The following is a 23,519-nucleotide window of genomic DNA, read 5'->3' as shown; positions in this document are numbered from 1 at the left end:
ACTTTTAGGTGTTGGAGCGGTTTTGGGGAATGAATGATTCGGTTATATATTTGACACCAATGAAAAAAAATTGACTGAAGAAGTCATAGTTTTTTTTATTATGTGAGTGACAGTTCGACCTATTACATAATACTTTTCACAGCAGCTTAAATAGACAAAAAGGGAACAGTCTTCATATAAAGAAAATTTTGAAGCAATTCCGACATTTTTCTCAGACGAGGATTTTGAAAGTTCGATTTTTTTTTTTCAACTGTTACATAAAAAAGAAGATATATCAAAATGAGATTCCACGTAAGAGTTCTACAATGGATAATGATTTTTATCATGGAAACGAATGCTTTTTACCCAAACTCTCTTGTGCCATTTTTGTCCGATGGAGATTATACACACGAAAGTATTACAGAGTTTGGAATATCGCGAGTTATACAGGAACTAAGGAACCAGGCAGGGAGAAGCTTCCCGGTACCTCACAATCGAGGTAAGGCTGCTCCAAGTTGTTTTAAAATAGCTAAAATGTTTCATCGCTGCAATCTAAAAGACTTAAGAATTTGCACATTTCTAAATCAAAACCAAACCGCACAAATATAGATAAACAAATTTGCACTTGAATTTCTGCTTTTTCTGTTAATCCTCAATTACCCAGATTTTTCAATTTGACGACCGAACGATTTCGACAACTCGTGGAAAGCAAGAGCCCAGTGCCGTCTCTCAGGCTAATTTTAACATGTAAACAGAAAGAGTGCATTAAGGTACCGGGATAAATATTCAGAATCGACCTATATTCAGAAAAATAAAAAAAATATACTCAATCCGTATCCCTAATTATAAAATGACAAATTCACTGATATCTATTCAATCTGAAGTTTAAAATTTTCCCTGAATATTTCTTTCGCAACAATATACAGATATTCTCATCCTCTAGATCTAGAACAAAATAGAATGCGTGCTTAAGGACAACAGGCGGTTGTTCCCGTTACCTTCCCAAATAATGTTTTGAAAGAAGCGGGGAATTTTCAAAGTCACTAAATCGATTTTTAAAAAGTTATAAAAAGTTGCCCAATCAAATGAAACAAAATCAAGTCTTTTTTTTTCCTATTTGGTGTTTCAGTTGGGTTTCATCCTGTATAAATGTGCTTATGAATTAGACTTTTCAACAATTTTGTGATTACTAAGTCATATGACAAAAAAAACACCCCAATATATAGGCAAGATATTTGCCACACAAAATTGGTCCTTTTGAAATTTTTTTCTTAAACAGAATTTTTACACTCTTTATGTGAATTAAATTGCGCTCATTTCTGCGTTCAAAAATCTCGAATGTTATCCGAGAACTTTTAAAATCATGAGACGATGGGGCCCTAATAACCAATAAAATCCTCTTCATTTGACGGTAGAACATCATTTAAATCTTTGGTATACAAAGTTTAACTACAAATTCTATTTGACCTGGATTAAATTCATATCAATATTTGTTCAGTATAATGCTGAACGAGGGAGATTTCGCTTCGCTGTCCCGAAATTGATTCATTCGATAGTGCACTAAAGAACTATACAGGAAATGAAAATAAAATTAAACATTTACATATCAAAAGATTTACTTAGTACTTTAATACATGTTTCTGTTCGTTTTAGATATTGAACATTTATAAACGTCTGCTACACAATATAAGAATCAAGACACTGCGTCGCTTATAGGATCGATAACTTTTTCAGAACATTGTTGAGGGGATGCAGTTAACAATACAGCCATTATTTGGGCTGTTGCAATGAAGTAAATTTATCACAGAACGTTAAGCTCTTTCTTAAAACAATATCAATAAACACGAGAGAGAGAGAGAGAGAGAGAGAGAGAGAGAGAGAGAGAGAGAGAGAGAGAGAGAGAGCAGAACAAAGTAGACAGGAAATCAAAACAATGTCGAATAGATTCAATAAAACATACATGGCCAGCACAAACGTTTCAGCAAACATTGCCATTAATAATTGTATAAGAGATGACAATTTTCGGAAGAAATTAATACGTAATACGAGTCAGCTAAGGAACTAAATCGCGTTATCTAGTTCGTTGTTCAGTCGTTGACTGCATAATATCGACGGGATAAACATTCTAACAGTTTCACAAATCATTTTGAATTTATAAAAGACAGCATTCAGCAAGTATCATTGTTATTGCGATGTAAATTGATTCCCCCACGTCGTAAAGAAAGCCCTTTACACTCTCTCCCCCTCAATTAAGTATTACCAAAATTTCAAGTGTGTTATGATATGTATCAGAATTTTAAATGGCTTTACTGTCTGTATCTGTTTTATTAAAAAGGTATAGATAGAACGCACTTCCGTCTCTTTAAGCGTTATCGGACAGAGAATTTGCACAAAACGGTTTCTTGGGATACACGGTAGATCCAAGTGTAATAGAAATAAAAATAGGACTTAAATACACCAAGACCAATTTTGAATGAAAATACCAAAACCAAGGAACGTGCAGTTTTAATTATTACAAAGATATATTTTTAACGCCATTGTGGTATTTCGCGGAACTACCAACTTAAAGATCCCCGGAAATCTTTTAACGAATTGGTTAGTCATAATAGATTTAGATTGTTTATTTTGGTATCGGTATCACATCCCAGTGTGTCTCAAAAAGGTGAATTGTGCAAACCAAGATAAAATTGTAAACTGCATAGCATACACAATTTTGTTAATATGAAATACATTTATATTTGAAGAAAATGATATACTATAAATCAGTATTATGCCTATTTTGTACGTAAGTAATTATACAATCTATTCCCATATCTGCTCTTCCTTCATGAATCTTGCTAACAAGAATTCTTCTCATTCTATTGAAATAACTGGACATGCTTTTCAAAGAATACATCTTTTTCGGTAATTTCTTTTCTTGTTTCATTCAATAAAATAATCTTTTGAAAAATAAGTTAAATAAAAACTTGTAAACGAAAAGTTAACCGACAATTAATATTTATGTTAAACGATAGGTAATCCAGTCATTTTACTTTTGCTTTTAGGATTTGTACCGAAGTTTTCCTTGGATGAAATCATGATGTCGATAAACAATGTCCATAAAAACTATAAGAATGACCCCATGTGGCATTTCAACAATGAACAGATTGTAGAAGGTAAGACTATTTTATCAATTTAATATGAATGAAATATCATTAAATTATATACATTTACAATGTACCGATAGAGAAATAGATAGAGGTTTATCATTTACGAATTTGTTCATGGTTGTTATGTCTATGTAAAATTAATGACATCTTTTTTATCTAAAATTAAAGGGATATGAAATTCTTCAAAAATATTGGATGAAATATGAAAAAAACGATTTATTAACATTTGTACATTTAAATCACTTTAATATAACGTCTCTCATATGACAATTTTTATGCACCTGGCGCTATTTCTTAACCAGATAGCATTTTTGTCTGGTCAAAACAAAATATCTATCTTGAAAATCGTAACCAGAGGATTAAATCAAGATTAAGAAAATAGCATTGAATCATCAATGTTGCTACATTTCAGCCAACGAAAAACTGAAGCACTATCGTCGCATTGTCTTAGATGTATTGCAATCTCCTAACCCAGACTTCTCCGAAGCGAGGAAATATTTTGGGTTTTGCCTGCACCTGTTACAATCTTTCTACAGCAACACGAACTGGGTAGAGCTAAATGGTCAGGCCCTTTACAGAGATTTGGGTAGGTATTATACATACAGGGATTAAGATAACAAACTTGACTGTAGTTTAATGTCTTTCAATATTCATGTAGACGTGTTTTCAGTATTCCCCTAAGCCGTCTGACATTTTCACCACACCTCGTCTTTTCCAATCTCCTTAGGTGAATTAAAAATGAATATTAGATACTTGCATTGAGAAGATTCCTTGTTTTAAAAGGTGTAAAATTAACGCAAGGTTTTCTTTAAATTTTCATTTTTTGTTTAGTAATTAAAATGAATGTTTTAAACCTATCTTTACCTAGGGTTACCCGGAAAACAACTTCTTCCCATTTCTCCAACAGAGAAGAGCACCTGTATAGCATGTAGGTAAGGTTAACCCTTAAAAAGAGGACCTTTCATTGAAGAAGTTTTTCCTCTTGACTATTTCGTAAAAGTCAAAATGAAAATCCTCAAAGATGCCTATCATGTAGATCCACGTCCTTTTATTCTTTGGTCTTTTTCAAGCAAAGTCGTATTCTTTCAAGAGTTAATTCAAATACATTCATGAATATGAGTACACATTGTTCACGCTTGGGTACGGTGTAAAGTACCACCAGTCAGTTCAAGTGTAGATGACGTCATTTTTTCATACCATCAGCACTGAAGAGGACATTGATGGGTGTGCTGACAATTTGATAGATAACGGAGATCTCCTCACCAGTGGCTATCGCTCAGACATAGACAGCAATGATCAAACAGGTAACAAACTTTTGTATTATTAAGTGAATATACTGGCATGATTTTGTGTTAGCAACTCATCAAATATTGTGTTGAATAAACATTGGCGAAATGTAATTGCCAAGTGATTATCGAGTAGTTAGTTTTAAATTTCATTTTAATTTAATTTATTATTTTCTCTCACATAATTTTGGTATAATTCTATAAAAAAGTGATTTTTTCACATCAAAAATACTGTTATTTTATATTTTATTTTATTCACAATATCAGGAAGTCAAATTGCACCTCGTTTCGGAAAATGTGGACACAGTGAAAGCTTATTTCGTACAACACAAAAACTTACCGTGGTCAATGGCGGTATCAACAAAGAGACAACAAACCCCCAGTTGTCGCCACATTTCCGTCTCCACAACTCTGCCGCCTCAGCCGCAATTGACCATACTTCATTCTTTCTTATTGACAAACGTAAGACAAAAGGTGTTTTTAATGTTATTGAATATTTTTACAGTAAGTGTTGTTGCAGATACCGGGCTTTGAATTATACTCATTTGTTTTCCATATGCAGAAAACGGCATTATAAAAGATATAGGACAGCGGAAACTCGAATTACTTCTTGGACTTATAAAAGAGGAAACGTTGGTTTTCATCATAGACACTTCTCCGGGAATGTCGACAGAAGTAGAGGCCTTAGACAAGTTCATACAATCTGTATCGAGATCATCAAGCCCTGCCAGTTACAAGTTTGTGTTGGCGACAGTAGGAAAAGATGGTAACAATCCTGAATAAACAAACATAAGTCTTAACCTTTATATATTGTAGATTAAATGTAACCAATTGATATCAAGTTTTATCAAACTGTCCATAACATAACATTAAATGAAAATGACAATGTGTTTGAAGTTTATTAATAAAGATCAGATACATACTTATAACATTCACCCTCTCTCTCTCTCTCACTCTCTCTCTCTCTTTCTCTCTCTCTCATAATTAATGTTTACATACATAAATACTAAAATACACATTTTACGGAATCCATTTCTCTCTATTGATTTTTTTTCTTGTGAAAAATCTTCTAAACACTTCGTGACTTGTAATAATATATAATCTCTTTTCTGTTTTTCTACAGTTGAAAACATTGATATTAATTACTTTTCAACGGTATTTGAAATGCGGAAAGCAGTATCTAAGATATTGTTTGATACTCAACCATACTGTGATAAGCCGATTCTAGAAGCAATTAACATGGGTAAGTATCAGTCCATAATATGCATTACAATGAAATAAGTTTCGCTGAGAACCGAAACATTTCTACAACTTCACAGTTCAATTTTGTTTCTTTTAACAGTATCCAAAGTTGTACCGAAACTCTCCAATGTATACATATTTACGGATTCTGTACCATCAGCGAGGAACGAAGAAAGTCCCGATTTGGAAGCCAAAAAACTTGTTATGAATTTCTATCTGAAGGAGACATGTAATGTTCCTTTAGTCAAGACTTTTAGACAAAAAATATCTCATAACATTAAGAAAGGTATATGTACATGCAATAATACAGATGTTAAATCCGATTTGTACATTTGTAATGTTGTATTAAACTGATATCTTAAATTTTAAGTATTGTAATGTTTTACAGTGTCTCGTCAACGTCGGAGTGCCTTTTCGGTTCCTATTAGCTTTTCTCAAATCGCCAGCAGCTCAGGGGGTCAGATATACACAGGCATATCATCGCTTAATTTGCTTAATATTGTAAGTCTCTGATTAATGATATGTCAAAACAAATATCATAAGATGCTGAAAATAAAAACTAAAGCTTTTCGTGATACACAATTTTGCCTCACTTGATTAAAAGGGTAATTCTTTGTTCAATTGTTGATACAAAGATCACACATGTAAGGAAAGATAGATACATCGTTCATCTTGCGTCATAACTTTTGAAAAATTAAACATACTGATTTATCCTTTTAGGGTTCCTCTTTGGATCCAGAGGTGACAATAGTGAAGCTTGATTTTCCCGGTGGCTTCGGTGGCTTTAGTACTTTGTCTGTACCGGCTGATTCAACGATTACAAAACTTATCATTAAAATTGATGGAATATCGGCTTTACCTACATCCAGAATAAAAGACCAAAATGGTAAAGAAACGGCAAGTCAGCTTAATGTGTGATAAGTTCGTTGCGTTGTTAACTGTAATATCTTTGAACATTTTTACGATTATTGAACTTTGTGAATTTTCAGGTAACCTTTTGTACGCCGGTGCCAATGGACAAACAAATATTACTGAATCCGATTTCGGGACCGTAACACTCATGGAAATAGTTGTACGCATGCATATATTGATGTTGAACATTGTTACAATATTATTTAATTTTCGTTGGGTTTTTTTTCACATTAATGGTATCGTCTCAATTTTGATATTGAAAGTTAACTTAATGTAATTACAGAATCCTACACCGGGTCTTTATTTCATTGAAAAAATAATAAACACCTACTGGAAAGTGGAAGTACGAGCAGTGAGTGAACTCGACTTTAGCGCTCAACTTATGATGTCGGACGCCAACAGCTATGCCCTGACGGAGATCGAGGGGAGACCAACCGTGGGTATGTACATGTATAAATGTATATGTTTGATCAACTTCTACTATTGCATTGCCAGTCATTTTAAGGAAAAAACGTTTGAAATATATAACTATTAATATGTAATGATATCTCAATTTAAAAAAAAAATGTAAACATCAATCATTTTAATAACAATGTATACCAATTCTTGTATACGGAGTTCGGAATTCCTTATTTGCATCTCATTAATGAATAACAAAGCCAAAAGAAAAAAACCTGGACGTGGAATTATTGTATGGATTTTTTTTAACTTAAGAATTAAAAAAGTTATGTAAACTAAAACTGTCAAAGATTTCTTCAACTAAGTCAACTTACATTTTGTATGTTTGACGACCAATCGTGTCCGTAAAACCACATATGAATTAGACACAGCATTTATGTTTCCTTTTGCTTCAAAATTTCATAAAGACTTACGTTTTATCAGGGGAAAACGTCACTGTTATTGTGACTGTGAGTTTACCCGAAAATGTCACTAGCGTGTCGGACCTGGTGCTCTTGAATAGCAAAGGAACCACATTGACCAACAGTAAATTACAGAAGTACTCTGGACACAAACAGGGGGTGTACTACTGCAACGTCATAATCCCGCCAGAAGTACGTCACTACAAATACTTTAAACTTGTTGTGTACATGTATATCATAACACATGAAATTCCGGCCCAGATTCATGAAAGAAATATTAAAATCGATATATTAAACATCTGAGAAATGCTTAATTACTTACTTAGTTTTTAGTTGCAGATAACAGAAATAGTCTCTCTGACATACATGTATTTTATTTAATTTCTTAATTATAATACGCATTATGACTATCTTAGAGAAATAAATTTGAAAGTTTTAGAAAAATAAAATGCATAAATAATTTGATGATTTTGGATATTAAGTGATCTTGCGTAATTATTCATTTAAGAAATAGAATATGTCAGAAAGAACAACATTATAATTAAGGGTTGAACATCAGTTTTATACTCAGTTTAAGATAAATCATAATTCTTCATTAAATAATTTTATTTTGAGTAGTTTTTCATCAAATGAAAGTACATGTAATACTTACACAGTTTCGATTGCTCTTAGGATTTTCAAATTGCTATTGATGGAGAGGATGGGCAAGCGACACAATTCAGACGACTTCATACTAAACTTATTTCCCCAGTGCTGATAAAACTAGATATCCACCCGTTTCCAAGTGAGTTTTTAATAGATCTGAGTAAGAAAATGTTATCAAAGTAGCTAAAAGAAGAAAACTGTACCCCTCACTATTGAGCAGATCATCTAAAATACTACATTCCCCTCCTTGATTATAATAGAGAAGAAGTACATGATATACGTGTAATAGCATAATTCATTTCTATATCAAAAATCGAAAATTATCTGCCTTTCAAAAGTTACTGTATAACAACGGTTATTGTTTCCTATTATTGTATTTAAACGTAAACCTTTATTGCAGATCCTTTGTACACGGGGAGAAATTTCATAATTCAGTACACAGTCACAAACTTGGGGGCCGGTCTGACTGAAATACTGACAAGCATTAGGGACAGCCAACATTTCGCCGTTAGTCCCTTCAATAAGACACACCAGCTGGCAGCAGGGGCCAACATTACGGACATGTTTGTGCTCCACGGGGGAGCTACCCCAGGGATAACCACGTATGTATCTTATTAAATTGAAGTGAAATAAACAATAAATAAAACACACATCTTATACTCAACTTAGTATATATAGAGCAACTCGGATTGTGATTGTAGATCGGTGACCATCACCGCTGAGCCGCTGACGTCAGGGAATTCAAACTTCCAATACTCTATATTCTCTCTTACAACAGAAGACCCGAGTAACAAGGTGAATGGTTATATATGTTAGTAGTAGTTTAGCATTGTTTTATAGAAAATAAAATTATCATGATGTACGCTTGTTTTCGTTTTGGCATTTTTGTCAGTTCAAGAGGAGGAACATTATTTTTTTTGTAAATGTTTAAAATTTTTTTAGAATAAGGCGTATTGTCGAAAGGATATGTTAATATACAAATCTCTAAATTTTACCAAAAATCGACTCTTTAAATGGTGAGTAGAAATAATGAAAACCCCTTCGCAATGACTTGATAGAAATACATATTTTGTTGTCCTCAAGGTGGTATGGGACACCTATTGATATTAATGTGAATCATACTTTCACCGGTTTAGAATTTTACAATGATTGACCCAAAAATATGTTTAATTTTTTTATGAACGATAGAATTTATGCTTTCATAAATTTACAGCCTCTACCCCACTGTGCTACGCGTTAGGTAACAACTTTGGGAAAGAAAAAAATATAAAACTATACTTGCATTTATTTTTTATTTCGTTAAGAAGTTTGTCACAATATGAAGGCGATCCATTTTACCTTAATTCTTTTATGATTCAATAAATTCTAGACTCCGGATACCACTCCACCGGATTGCAACGTTACGAAGGTCATCGGAAGCTGCAGTGGTGTCACGCAATGTGACTGCAACATGACAGTGGTCACAACGAAACTAGAGATCTTTGACATAGGAGAGGGCATCAAGACGATTTCCTACGGAGGGTCGGGAGGAAACGGTGTCAATTTTACACACAAACCATTCATCGCAGGACTTGAATTAAGCCAAGGAACTGTTATAGCAAAACTAGTGTAAGAAATTATCTTCCGTTATCTGTTTGTTTAAATTTATGTTACAGTACAGCTAGTATCTATAGTATCTATGTTCAACCACGCTCATATCAATATGAGGGGGGGTTCTATTCGTTTATGAGTTTAATACAAGTGCATGCACAAGTACATGTACATGTATCCAAATCAATTTTAGAGCTGATCAATCGTAAAATCATTTCCACCGAACCCGTCATCTAGATAGCAATCAAGATGAACGTTTAGATGAATATGGTGAAAGACCATTATCATCAATGCACTTAATAGTTAAATTTGATGTAACGCACAATGTACTTTTTATTCTGCTCGGTTTTTCATTCATCCAACAAATCATCCACAAGTCCAGGAAATTCCAGTTTTTCAAATGAAGGACCACGTCCTCTTTTAAGGAGAGGAGAGGCTCATATAGAATCAATGCATCCATACAAACCTATTCTAAAGAAAACATTTCATCACGAAAGACCAATCTTGTGTTGAAGCATTTTTTGGCTAGCGTAATTTCAATATTGCCCAGGAGATAGTTTTGGGGCCATTATGAAGGAACAAATTTTAAACAAAAAAACTACATATGAATATAACGGAATAAACATGATATTTGGCAATTTATGTATTGTTACAACCAGATTCCCCCGAACAATATTGCAACTTAAAGATGAGTTAAACATTTAGTTTGACATAGGTATATGTAGAATAATAAAATATCAAAACGTACATTTTGTTCTTTGTGATATGGTGCAAATTTTCAATGTTGTTTTCTCTCCTGAGGTCCAAATATTGTATAAAGAACACGTGTATTTCAAAAGAGATATGTATCATTTTGATACTTATGCTTAAGGAGGCTCTGACAGACTTCTATTTTTTTATGCAATTTTAAATTTGATTTGAATTTATCCAGTGCAGATTGTTGCCGGGCCTCGGAGGACATTACTTTGACTGACTGGACGTCCACAAGTACATGTACTGTCCCGGTGAATCCGTCATGGACCCCTGGACCATGCACAACGACCCCTCCCCCGACCACAACCACTGGTCCAACAACCGACTCCTCGACTTCTGTGACAACAGATTCCTCCACGTCTAATGCAGGAACTACAAGCGTCGGATCTAGTAACGGACAGACAGGCGGTGGAAGCGTGACGTCGACATTATCAGTAACACAGACAGGGTCAAATGCCGCTGCCTCCCAGAGTGGGAGTGTGTATCCAACTTCAGGTTCTTCAGTGGTTACCACGACTGTAACATCGGTATACTTAATATATACAAAATTTTAAAGTTGCATATCAAAATAAATAAAGAGGTTTAATTTTTTAAACCCAAACTTCAAATCATATCGAAATCTATAAATATTTACATTATTAAATCTTCACTGTTTTTTAAGTGTTATTAAAAAATTGATCTTATCTGATGTTAATTTTACTATAGGTTTCGTCCAGTTCCAATTCCAACGGAAGCGAAAATGGTTTGAGCACAACCTGGAAAATCGTCATTGCAACATCCGCCACAGCAATCTCTGTAGCGGCCTTGTTTACGGGAGGGATTCTATTGAGGAAAAAGTTCACCTCCGTGTCACCAAATTGATTTTTACATCCAGTTGAATTTTATTTATTTATTGTTGACATTTTCTCTATTTTGTAATCTGGTTTACGCTTAAATCTCTTGTGTTTTTCTTTATCATATTTCATATTGCCAGCGTTTTTGCTATTGTTCGTTTTATCGGTCAAATGTTTTAATTTAAAAAGGGGATACATGTATCACGAAATTAATCAAGTATATTGTCGCATTTATGGGCGTTGTTTTGTTCAATATCATAATAGTGCAAATATCTTCTTTATGTACATTACAACGCATTGGAAGATCGTTTTCTTGATAAAAAAAATAAGACTATTAAAGTAATAACGTTGATATAGGAAAATAAAAGGACATTGGTAAATTACATGTATTTATGTATTTTCCTCGTTTTTTCTACGATCCTGAAACACTTTTGTCGATTTTTAACTATTTATTATTGTTATATTTGTGCATCTTGAGAAGTTTTATTAAAATTCTTTACCATTATGCGTGATTCTATCCTTGTCTAAAAAGGTTTTGTTCATAAATTAAAAAGGGTAAGTGGTAAATTAAGAACACATTACAACAAATGCATGTTTCTTGATCCAATTACTTAACGAGTGACTTCTATATTAAGCCTTTACTTATTTATGATTAAAAAATTTTTAAAAATCTATTGAATTCCAATAATAGACATTTTATTTGCGATAAAAATATAAGAAAAAATTTAAGTTTTAAGAATGGACATAGAAATATCTATATGTATATTAAAGTGAGAGGAGACAGGTCTATTTATAGATTGTTTCGCTAGCTGTTGATATTATATGCAAAGGTAAAGGAATTTGTTTGGGAAAAGTCTTGTCGCATGAATAAATCACAACAATTAGCGTAAACAGTGATCATGACTGCTTTTAGTCCTGAGAGAAACACAAGAAATCCGGCATGCTTTTATACGATCCCTATTACAATTAATGCACGAATCTTATCATCAAAACTAAGACGAAGACAATACACACACACACACACACACACACACACACATTACATTTATACCAGGTATGTTTCCGAATATTGAGCTCTTTCATGATAAAACAAACACATATAAAAACACAACGATCACCAGATCAAACAACCATAAGTACTAGTATCATTTGTGTCTCTTGTTACCGTTCCTTTCTTTCTATGTGTTTAATCATTTAAACCTAAAAATTGAGATTTTTCGACAAATATAGCTCCCTGCAAATACAAATTTTTCGACAAATATAGCTCCCTCCAAATACAAAAATCTTTGATATGAATTTAGTATACTCATAAAAGAAATTAGTACACCGAATGACACGGTTAACTGTGGCTTCAAACTTCTACATAACAATAAATATGTATTAAAATGAAAATAACTTGGGGATTTTTTTATCCTGGGGATGATAGCATAATCGTTGATGCATAATTACAACGGTTTTCTCAGTGCTTTTGTCGTATAATTTAAGATTATCTGACACGCATGTATGTTTCAATTAACAGAGAAACAAAACCTTGTCGGTGCAATGATTTTTCTTGATTTTTACAATATTTATGGATATTTGTTAAAATAATAGCTTAGAAGCTATCGCTAAAGCTATTACTTGCTAAGTTCAACACTAAATCGTGACACATACTATTGCACTTCCAAGGATGCATTAAAAAATTTTGGTAGTAAGATTTAATTTATAGTACACTTTATTACAGTTGACATCACATTAACTCATTTTTTTTCTATAATTATAACTCTTCTTAGAAAAGGCGACATGGAAAACTTAGAAGTGACATATTTTATTAGAAAATTTCATAACGATTTAAATCTCACAATGCAAATGAATATGACCCAACGTATAACACTTCACAAATGCTAATCAATTCATTATGGAATGAAGCAAATATCATCTGTGATTACAGAATTCATCAAGCTCATAGTAGTTGCGCCGAGAGCCAACTGCTATGTCAAAAATTCACATTGTGTAAAGAACATAGCTCGGAGAATTATTCATAATTGAATTACAATTATTATTGATTTTTTTTTTCACACAATTTTGAATGATATCAAACACTTTTTATTTTTCTCTTTCATTTCCAATTGTTATACTGCGTGCCTGAACATCTGAAAATAATAAATAATTGGTTGTTTCTAATGAGTCTATTTGAAGAATGCAAGCAGTTAATCTATGTATAATGAGTACGGTCCTGTGGTAAAATTAACACTTTAAAGATGTTTTTAAGCATGATCTATCTTTTTAAAAAAATTCAAAGTTTTATCAAAATTCAATCCACCATTCACTTACCCATTTGGCCAAATTGCACAGAAGGCGTTAAATTCAGCCTTGGTAAATACTTGCGATAGCTCTGTTATATTTCCATCTCTGATTTTTTTCTCGACATCCATTCGTATAGCTGCCTCCGGTTCCAGTGGTCTACCAATCATATGTATCATCACTATAATATCCGCAATCCTTTGTTCATTGCTGTCCAGAGCTGGAGTGGAAGTGTTTTCGGCGGACACAGTAGTCTGGGAAGCAGTGCTCACAACAGACATAGTTACTACATAATTGCTCAGGACATACGAAGATAAAAGAAAACTGCAAATTGAAACCGGCATCATTTTGACAATGTGGCTGTCAAAAATCTCAAAATGTCGGGTTAAGCTGGAAATACACATGTACAACATTGTGTTAACTGTAATAGAAATTTTTTTTTTTTGCAATTCTTCGTTTTAATTTACGTTGGTAATAAAGAATAAATAATACATACCTAGTATGTTTCAACACAAGCAAAGTACATGTAACTACATAGGGCAGTCAATTCCTCCTCTATAAACGTCGAGACCTGGAAATCGATGACTTAAGGCGTGTGTATGTTGTGAAATGCAAATGAACTCCGATGATGAATGTCTGTCAACGGTTACCGGTGCACGAAGCGTTACCTTCGCGTATAATTAAATCGTTGTCTTAAACCTGTCCAACAGAAACTTTAAATACCACTGCAGATTATATAATGACCATAAACGTTTATATGGTATAAAAGGACATTCTAAGCAAGGAACGCAAGCAAATAACCAGTGATATTTAGTGTCATTACGTTCGGTCTGCATAAAATCCTTTCGTTTAAACCACTGATATATGTGGTTCTTGCCTTTATTTTGTTATAGATTTAATTGACTACAGTATGCTTGCGTAAATACATAATAATTATATACAGTTCGTATATACTTTTCAATTTATTTTTTAAATAGTTTTTGTTGACTTCTCATGACGCACAATAATATGCAATGAAATGAAACGCAGTGGGGTTTTATTAGTATTACTGTAATAAGATCAAAGGTTAAAAGTTACAGAATTCACAAAATCCTTCAATGTGTTTATATAGTAAAGAAAAATGAGCTCTGTATCTTTCCTATAACTCTTTGACAATCTTTTTTTCTGAAATATGAAACACACAGGTCTAAAATTAGATGTAAACCGTTTGTTTACATAAATTTTTAACTTAAAATCGAATTACATTTCATAAAATAACTTTTTTCCCTACTTCATTCTTATAAATAAATAACGGCAAAAACTCTCTGAGATAATGTAATAAAACAACAATGAATATTGACCTTTCAAAAAATAATGCTGAAAGAAACTGTAGCTTTAATATATATGGCGGAAGAACCCATCTTTGACACTTTTTGTATATAGAAATTGATAGCTTTATTGTCTTATAATGTTCTTTTTTAATTCTAGCCACAGTACTATGTTATTTATCTATGTGTTATATAAACAAGATTGTTTCTATGGTGAACATTACTGTGTTTTTAGGTAATTGTAGTTTACATTGTGGCATTTTATGTCGTTTTTTGTACTTTGTCATTTATTATGATATTAATTCTGACTGACGTTTTTCATACTGTTGGATCATAATTACTCACTTAATTGTCTACGGATTTTCCGTTTTCCCAATTACAACAAAAAGAACACGGCGGGTGTGACCTGTCAGTCACTCCTCAATGGCACATGTTCCTACTGTCATGTTGTAAGTTTTGAATTTACCGGGTGGGTGTAAATACAAAATTTATACAAGTTGTTATGTTGTAAATTTTGTATTTACATCCACCCAGTAAATTCAAAATTTACAACATGACATGCCTCTATTATTGTTAGAGGTCCGTATTTGCTCTGCTCCTGTATTGTCTTTTTCCTTTGGACTTTTGATTTTGAAATTTGTTCGTTATCACCAAATGTCATTCAATCAATGACTATTTTTATTCCTTAACCGATGTCTTGAGTTGTATCGTGTCAAACTGAGCACCACCATATCACTTATCCATAAAATGAAAATTGTGATTCGTGTGGTTCTGAACAAAATTTGAAGAATGGACCCAGATAATTTAAGACCATTCAATTATCCAAGTGATAGATATATAGCTACGACTGAAAGAAAGGGGACCACATTGTCATTGGAAAATCTATACTGGGGATGTTTTTCAGAGGAGGGAAAGTTGAGCTTGGTTGATTTTTCTTTAAGGGAGAAATCTATGTCACGCTAACCATTACTGGGAAAGGGGTATGCCCATGTAGGAGACTCCATGGGGCGGTGAGTATGCTTTAGCATTAGACAACTTTTATGATTAGATATCTACGTGTTATTAATTGGGCAGCTGTAGGAAGCATATAGAATTTATTTATACTACATGTATCTGAGTTCCATGCAATACCGGTAGAAAGCATTGAAATAACCCAGGGTCGTAGCTACGTTACATCAATTTTAAAAAGTTCTTTTATATTTGCACTATATATATATATATATATATATATATATATATATATATATATATATATATATATATATATATATATATATATATATATATATATATATATATATATATGTATATATGTATGTATGTATGTTGTCAACCAGCTTAATTCGTTGGAACAATTCAATTAGCGAATGGCGTTTCGTGGTTTATACACAGTATGCTTGCAAATCAATATAAAGAAAACATTTATTTTATCATTAAGTATATGACAAATACAATCATCATAGCCGAGAAAAGTGAGACCGTAAATCATAAGACTAGTACTAGAATTGCAGTTCGAAAGTGCATATTTCTCTGCTTTTGTAATGTTACATAGCATTATCTTATTGACGGGGTTTTCGTCTTACATATTTTTGCTAACACATTAATGTAGAATATGCAGTCATTTTTAATCACTGGCATTATGGTCAATGCCAGAAAGGGCGAAATGTTTTGGTGGAGATGTCATAATTATTTTTTTTTTCATTATTTTAATGACACTCTCCAAACTTATACGATTATACCAAAGGTTAAAAATTCATTAGGATAAAATTATGCAATGCCATCTGTCGCTGTAGTCATTTTTCAGCCCATGGCAATAGTGCTTAAATGTCACATATATTTTGTCAATAAGTGTCTCCCTCCCCCTTGCGCTAAAATTACGGGATTTTTTTTTAAATTTTCTCAAATAAATTTTCTCCAATTTATTTTACAAGTCAGTCAAAAGTAAAACAAACAGTGTTGTTTATTTCCGTCCATCCCAATGACTATACTGTGTGCCTGTACATCTGAAATAAATGATAAACGACTGTGTCTAATCATCGAAGTGGGAAAAATGTAAACAGTTGTATGAAAATAGTCAAATGTAATAAAATACCCTTATATTACCATTGTTTAAAGAAAAGTTAAATACAGTCTTCTGCGAAAAGCTAAATTTTGATTCAATCATAACATGACTTACCCTCCTGGGTAGAATGAGCAGAAGCGATCGTATTCTGCCTTCGTAAATACTTGTGAAAGATCCGTCGCGTTGCTCTCCCTGACCTTCTTGTCGACATCTATACGTATATCAGCGATTTTACTTTCTGGTTGCCCAATGCTCAAAATGGCGACTATGGCCTCAATGAGCTTCGTTCTGTTTTCATCTGGAGCTTTAGTAGTAGTGCTTACCACAGGCAACGGTGCTACACTTGCAGATTTGCACAGGAAGTATGATGATATAAGAAAAATATAAACCGAGCCCGACATCGTCATGACACGAATCTAATAAAAAAACCAAATAACGCAGTAGCCAAAAAAAAATTTGTTAAGATCTGATAATTTTGTCCCAATAATTTAACAAACTGTGATAGAGATGGCATTTGCATTTCCCTCTTATAAGCTTTTTCAAAGATTATACATACCTAGTGTGATTTTGTTCCCTGTAACAATAATTACTTGTACAAATCGGCAGTGCAAATCTCCCCTTGAAACGACGAGGCTAGGAATCGATGACTAAAGGTGTATATGTGTGTGTGTTGTTAAATGCAAATTATCTCTGATGATGAATGTCTTTCACCATCTACTGGTGCACGAAGTTTTACGAATGTGAATAATTCTTGACTTGAAACGACCTCACAGAAAAAATCAATTTAAAAGTTATGTAACGACGACGAGTTTTTAATCATAGAATGTATGCAACTTTGTACACACTATATGTATACATTAAATAAAGAACAAGTAAATAATCGCATCATTTGTTTAAAAGTTCTGTCAAGATATGTCAAAGAATAGTATTACTTGTTGCAGATGATACTATGCTATATTTATAATTTATATAATGTTTATGATATTTATGCGCATACAAACAAAGATATAGGTTTTTTATTGCAAATGTATTTCATAAAACAGATAATATAAGGTTTGAAGTAATTAAGCACAGCATTGTTAAATGCCTTTAAGTTACATGTCACGTAAAATTTTAATACATTTACTGCAAACTCATCTTCCTCAGATTTCTTGTGTTTTCACGCGAAATGTTTTCCCATCCTTGTCAAAGCCCTCCACAAAAATAACAAAATTCTCGACCTGTAAACCACAAGTGGAATATATTGTTGAGATATATCCTGGAGTTGTTTACATTGATGAATATTTCAGAGATAAATTCTTCATGAATTCTATGCAAAAACTAATAAAAAAAAAGTACTTACATCTGGGAATTTGTCTATTAAAGTCAAATAAATTCCAGGTATTCGACTTCGATTAAGTTTTCTGAGCGCTTTCTTGAAATTCGCAATTTCGATCAAATGTAATCCTAATACAGTTGCTGGATCGCTTATTCTTACTGACAATACGACCCTCTGTCCTAAAATATATTTTAAAAACTTTTTATGATAACTGTAAAGAATGATACTATGTTTACAAGTAAATTGTTAAGGAAATAATATGAAGATACACTCGTAAATGTTGAGGTAACTTGTAACCTGTAGGTGGATGAGAGGTTCGGATCCAGTTTGTCCCTTTTTGAACCAGGAACTGATGGTAAATGTGGAACGGTTTAGCTTTCGTATGTTTTGTCTGAGATAGAATTGACCAATTACCTGTAACAAAAAACAATTACATGTGAATCATATTTTTTCTAATGTTTTGATGTTTTAAAATTGTATGACATATATTAATGTTGATAAAATAATTATGAATATTATAATTTTGTGTTGTTTGAAATGCGGTTATCCAATACAAACCTATGCTCGGAACATTCACAAAAATTATCGTTTAATTTGGTTTTTTTTTCGTAAGTGAATTTACCTTTATTTACAATGTGGATGATACGGACTGCTTCTTTTGACAAATATTTACCTATCGATCGTTTTTGTTTACATTGGCCTGTTAACAGGAGGGAAATTGTAAGGTCTTTCTCACTCTGCATCGCTTGAATATATCGTATTGTGACGTCGTTTCTAGGTACTGCATCGCTGAACACATAAATTTTTGAACCATACTCCGCCACTGTGGCAGCTAATAACAAATAAAAAAAAATTACAATAAATATATATATTTAGAGAATTTAACATTTTTGATCTTCGGAAACAAATGCTAAGATTATGTAGAAAAATTGCATTCTGTAAAATGCGTTCAGATTCTACAGAATTTGTTATAGTATACCTGCTTCGGTTCCCGATATAGAGAAAGTGCATGAACGGTTGCTGGCTATGTTGATGGATCCAAATGCAGTCAAAATATCATTGCCATTTGTTTTAGTTATTACAGTCGGACTTGTTTGACCTTGGATTGTATGAAGCAAAAATTTAAACACACAATTAGACAGCTTTTACAATTAACCTTATATGCAAATATAAATAAATATGAAAAATAAAAGTAAATTCTTGCCGTGTAATTCTAATAGTTTGATTTTATTTATTCATACCGCGTACAGGTCAATAAGGCACCTGGTACACTCGGCACGCGTGAAAAAAAGTTAATTTGGCACTTGGTAAATCAGGCACCTAGTGAGTTTGTTACCCGCATCTCGGTTTACCTGTTGCCGGGTTGACTATAGTATTCTTTATACTGAGCAGTTCTAAACATTGCCATACGACATTTTCCGTATCTTTGGAGGATTTTATTGTAAATATCATACGTTCGATATATTTACAATTAGGTATCAAAATAATTGTGTATTGTTTAGAGGGAATGGTTTAATTAAAATAACTGCAATCAAAAACAGACAATAATTTTTTTTCACCCGAGGAGTGTCCAGAGATAAATACGATTAAAATGTGTCGTTGATTACCATACATACTAGTGAATAAATAAAACCCAACACTTTACCATCATTAGTATAAACAAGTATATAGTTATATGGGTTGCTTCCTGCGGATATCAGTTTCTGAATTTCCTGCCTGATGGCATCTCTTTCAGTTGAAACACTGGTATCAATGACGAAACACAATGATACTCCGGCATGAAGTTGGAGCAAACTTTCAAATTTACCATCTCCAAATACTGTTCTCAGACTATTGGCTTATAAAAATAAAAAGTGAAAATTTCATTTTGAAGATTCTATGAAATATAATTTCCAGATCTTTTATCTTAAAAAATCTTTATTCAAACCCATTTTTAAAAAAAAAGAGCAAGCGATATTGAAAAAATTACTTTGCCCAGCAAAAAAAAATGTTGTGTGCTTAATTGCCAAATCAGCAACTGCTCCGTGTTCTTGGAATAACGGGGAATAATCAGCAGTTACTGTCTCTTTGTTGATTCCTCCAACCGCCGCAGATGTTGTGGCGCTGGTGTCAAATTTCCCGCCATGACTACATTTTCCCTGTGTATCAGTTGTCGGCTCTAAAGGAATCATGTAAATTAGTGCTATAAATAAATTACTGAGAATTTTAATTAAAAATCTTTACAATTTCAGTTACTTGATGGTTTAAATCTTTATAATTTAGTTACTTGATGGTTTAACAATGTCTTGTCCACTTCTGTATCCACTTGTTATCTTGGTAGTGGATAACAGTGGAGGATCAAATAAGCAGGGAAGAGTCTGTCTGTAAGATATAATGATATATGCAAAGATATAATGATATATGCAAAGATTTGATTCCTTTTATTGTTCAGACCAGGCTTACTTGAATTGTGCATACAGAATAGAAAAGAAGTCACGATACTTGTCTCGGTGCTACACCCCCCAAAATATTTAACATACATCTACAAGCATACAAACCCGCAATTTTTACATGTATCTTCACTGGGACCTGACACTTGACGCAAAGTTTTCCCAGGAATTCCTGGTAAAAATGAATACACGACAAGAAAATTAAGATAACTTCATCTTCACGTTCTTTACAAGAGAGAAAAAATGAATCATAAAATACGTTACCCAAATCACTGTAATAACTTGAAGGATTAATTTTGTTCCAATTCGTGTTGCTATAAAAGTCTTGCAGAACATGCAAATATTGACCAATCACGTGGCGAGCAGTTGCATAGTTTGGTTGAGAGACGTTCAAAGCATCAAATGCCTCCGACCGCAGCCTCAGCAAAATGTCGTTTCCTAAACATTTACGTCTATATCATACTTCACTTTTTATATCATTGTAATAGCAATTATATAAAACAGTCTAACCTAGTCTTTCATCCAATCAGCAGTCGTTTAATATTGTTATTTTCTATGTTCAAAGTGACGTCAAATTTTCAATCGACAGCTTAGAGAAATGAAATCAAAAGAGAATATATATTTGATCACTTTGGATCGGTCATCTTTTAAGTGCGTTGATTTATAAAATAAGTTGGGTCATAGTGATTACAAATTTAAGTGATTGAGAAGGGTTGGTCTGTACGATCCATCTGTCCTCTATTAAGATTTTACTTTTCATGACCATATTCTTTTGATAACAGGAGACAAGTAGGCCTGTAGACGCACAATGAGTGTACCTTGGGTGATTTGTTCTCCGTTGAAGTGCCAGGCGGCTTTAGCAGAATTCTCATGCTCCACCCTTGTGTTGTAGTTCACGATGTCGTCAATGGCAGACTGCAATTTTGTCTCTGGGACATACGCTAAAGGAAACAGTTACATGTATGTTTTAATTATACTAAAGGAAAGTCCACTAAACGAAACGGCTATGTTCTATCTATTCCAAAGAAGCATCCGCTAAACGAAACAGCTACATGTGTCTTTTACAATTTTTAATTGTCAACTATTCCATACATGTAATTAGTCATGGACTCATTGACAATTAAAAATTGTTAATAAGTAGAAGACAAAAGGGTGTTTCAATTACAGCAAAGGAACTTCCACTAATCGAAACAGCTACATTTATGTTTTAATTACTAGTATACCAAATAAACATCCGCTAAACAAAACAGTTATGTTTTAACTATACCAAAGGAACGTCTGCTTGTTCTGATTTTACGAACTGAACATTCGCGGAACAAAACAGCTAGATTTTAATTTTACAAGAAGAACGTTCGCGAAACAAAACTTTTATGTTGAACTTTCTCAGCATGTGTGCATGATATAAATTGGGCAGAGTGTTTAAATAAATTTTTCAAAACAAATCAGTGAAATTCATTGGGCATGTCCATATAATAAAGCTGTTCACAATTAAAATTAACCAGAAAAACATTCAGAAAATTCTAAATAAGGTATATACACTAAAATTAGCATGGAACCAGGGCTGGATAAGCATAAATGGCATGAATTATGAAATGATTAAATCTTATTAGCTTCTTAATTATCAAATGCTATACAATGAATAACTCTCATAATTTTTAACTAAGATATAAATAATTTTTATTAGCCATTTGCATTGGGCATTATATTTCTTTTACACTTTGAAAGCAAATGAGTTACACAGTTTGGTTAAATACAGGCAATAAAGATGAATTAACACATACGTCAATACGTCAAAGAAAGTACTGGTAGACGTTGCGCACGATACTTGTGTTACTTAACGTTACGCTTCTAACGTTGAGTATTGTATCATTATGAGTAGTATTAGATTTCATTGAAAATAACATGGTTGTGGCTTTTGTATCAATGGTATATATAATATATAATGGTATATATAATGTATAATGGTACCAGTATACACCCTCATAATTTTTTGAAGGCACTTTACGTCAAACAAATCTTGATAAAAGAATGATGATTTTTCTACATTTTAAGCGGCTTAAATGACCTCATTGCACTAACATCTACGCATAACATTGATGATAAATTTCAATCCATTCTTTTACTTACATCCATAATAAGCGTCAAATAGTTTCCTTGCGGTTATATTGGATATCCCCGTCAGCGATCCAGCAGTGGGGGGTGTGGATTTACCGGGGGCGGGTTTGCTCTCAAAATACTCAGCCACCGCTAATAAGATACCTTGTTCTGTTAGGTCCTGATGGGTGAAGTCTTTGTCAGTGATATAAGGTGTAAATGCGTTTGGTATGAACGCACTCACGCCGTACAGCAAAAGCGTACTGATGGTCCAGACGAGCATTTTCAAGTTAACAGCGATGTTAGGAATGGATTTACAGGAGGTCGGTTTGAGAAGGTAATGCACCGGGTTCGTGTGTAAAATGCCGAAAGATTGGCACAACCTGTTGACCGTTAAACAAATAAATCTCCATTTCTAATCACTTAACGTCATTGCAAAATCGAATCTACCCTTGGTTTGCACTTTGTAGATAAGGATGTAGATAGAGTGATAGAATTATCAAAGTAAAAGGTTTTTTATGGTGGAAATACAAAAGCAATTTTGAACACATTATAAATTCAGTAAAAGTCACAATGTACATTGTGGACGGGATTAGTCGTTTAAAAAAGAATAAGAATATTGGTGACAGAAAAACAAGTATAGTTAGTTTATTATATGCAAATCACTGAAAAAAAATTCCAATGGGTTAATTTTCAGGCATTTGGATCTTAAAGTATGAAGTTTACATTTGCTAAAAATCGTTTTTCACGACGTAGGTGCAAGTAAAAAATTCCAAT

General features: G+C 32.9%; 2 protein-coding genes and 1 long non-coding RNA gene across 4 annotated transcripts; 1 reads left to right on the top strand and 2 right to left on the bottom strand.

Annotated features, from left to right (window-relative positions):
• Positions 1-11,768, top strand: LOC128184395 (von Willebrand factor A domain-containing protein 7-like). 2 transcript variants are annotated; one of them, XM_052853850.1, is made up of 20 exons: positions 1-478; positions 3,024-3,134; positions 3,541-3,714; positions 3,997-4,060; positions 4,332-4,432; positions 4,682-4,876; positions 4,977-5,180; positions 5,538-5,657; positions 5,757-5,942; positions 6,045-6,157; positions 6,377-6,542; positions 6,646-6,728; positions 6,852-7,008; positions 7,451-7,620; positions 8,101-8,212; positions 8,474-8,675; positions 8,775-8,868; positions 9,443-9,681; positions 10,595-10,943; positions 11,122-11,768. In XM_052853850.1, the coding sequence occupies exons 1-20, from the start codon at positions 280-282 to the stop codon at positions 11,275-11,277; spliced, it is 3,195 nt and encodes a 1,064-aa protein (XP_052709810.1). In that variant the 5' UTR covers positions 1-279; the 3' UTR covers positions 11,278-11,768. The 2 variants fall into 2 exon arrangements, with proteins under 2 accessions (XP_052709810.1, XP_052709817.1); XM_052853857.1 differs by having other exon boundaries at positions 5,757-5,885; positions 11,122-11,767.
• A 1,272-nt stretch (positions 11,769-13,040) lies between these two features.
• Positions 13,041-15,304, bottom strand: LOC128184431 (uncharacterized). The gene is made up of 3 exons (XR_008243734.1): positions 14,029-15,304; positions 13,563-13,922; positions 13,041-13,381 (listed from the first exon to the last, which is right to left on the bottom strand). It is a non-coding gene; the product is annotated as an uncharacterized LOC128184431 (long non-coding RNA).
• Positions 15,305-16,743: 1,439 nt separating this feature from the next.
• LOC128184411 (von Willebrand factor A domain-containing protein 7-like) lies at positions 16,744-23,084 on the bottom strand. The gene is made up of 14 exons (XM_052853867.1): positions 22,776-23,084; positions 21,467-21,589; positions 20,913-21,086; positions 20,757-20,820; positions 20,486-20,580; positions 20,189-20,377; positions 19,865-20,056; positions 19,199-19,318; positions 18,893-19,051; positions 18,517-18,633; positions 18,244-18,398; positions 17,458-18,121; positions 17,016-17,317; positions 16,744-16,842 (listed from the first exon to the last, which is right to left on the bottom strand). The coding sequence occupies exons 1-12, from the start codon at positions 23,023-23,025 to the stop codon at positions 18,044-18,046; spliced, it is 1,716 nt and encodes a 571-aa protein (XP_052709827.1). The 5' UTR covers positions 23,026-23,084; the 3' UTR covers positions 16,744-16,842; positions 17,016-17,317; positions 17,458-18,043.
• Positions 23,085-23,519: the final 435 nt, after the last annotated feature.

The sequence above is a fragment of the Crassostrea angulata genome, chromosome 1 (genome assembly GCF_025612915.1).
Source record: "Crassostrea angulata isolate pt1a10 chromosome 1, ASM2561291v2, whole genome shotgun sequence".
Classification (NCBI taxonomy): Eukaryota; Metazoa; Mollusca; class Bivalvia; order Ostreida; family Ostreidae; genus Magallana; species Magallana angulata.
Note: the sequence above shows the minus strand (reverse complement) of the source record. Positions and strands in the feature narration are given on the sequence as shown.

Excerpts from the sequence above, each read along its gene's own strand:
- LOC128184395 (XM_052853850.1), top strand. The coding sequence starts at position 280 with ATGAGATTCCACGTAAGAGTTCTACAATGGATAATGATTTTTATCATG. Across the intron at positions 5,181-5,537 it reads GGCGACAGTAGGAAAAGATG|TTGAAAACATTGATATTAAT; the intron begins GTAACAATCCTG and ends GTTTTTCTACAG. Across the intron at positions 9,682-10,594 it reads ACTGTTATAGCAAAACTAGT|TGCAGATTGTTGCCGGGCCT; the intron begins GTAAGAAATTAT and ends GAATTTATCCAG.
- LOC128184411 (XM_052853867.1), bottom strand. The coding sequence starts at position 23,025 with ATGCTCGTCTGGACCATCAGTACGCTTTTGCTGTACGGCGTGAGTGCG. Across the intron at positions 20,378-20,485 it reads AGACATTGTTAAACCATCAA|AGCCGACAACTGATACACAG; the intron begins GTAACTAAATTA and ends TGATTCCTTTAG. Across the intron at positions 18,122-18,243 it reads TAATAGACAAATTCCCAGAT|GTCGAGAATTTTGTTATTTT; the intron begins GTAAGTACTTTT and ends TGTGGTTTACAG.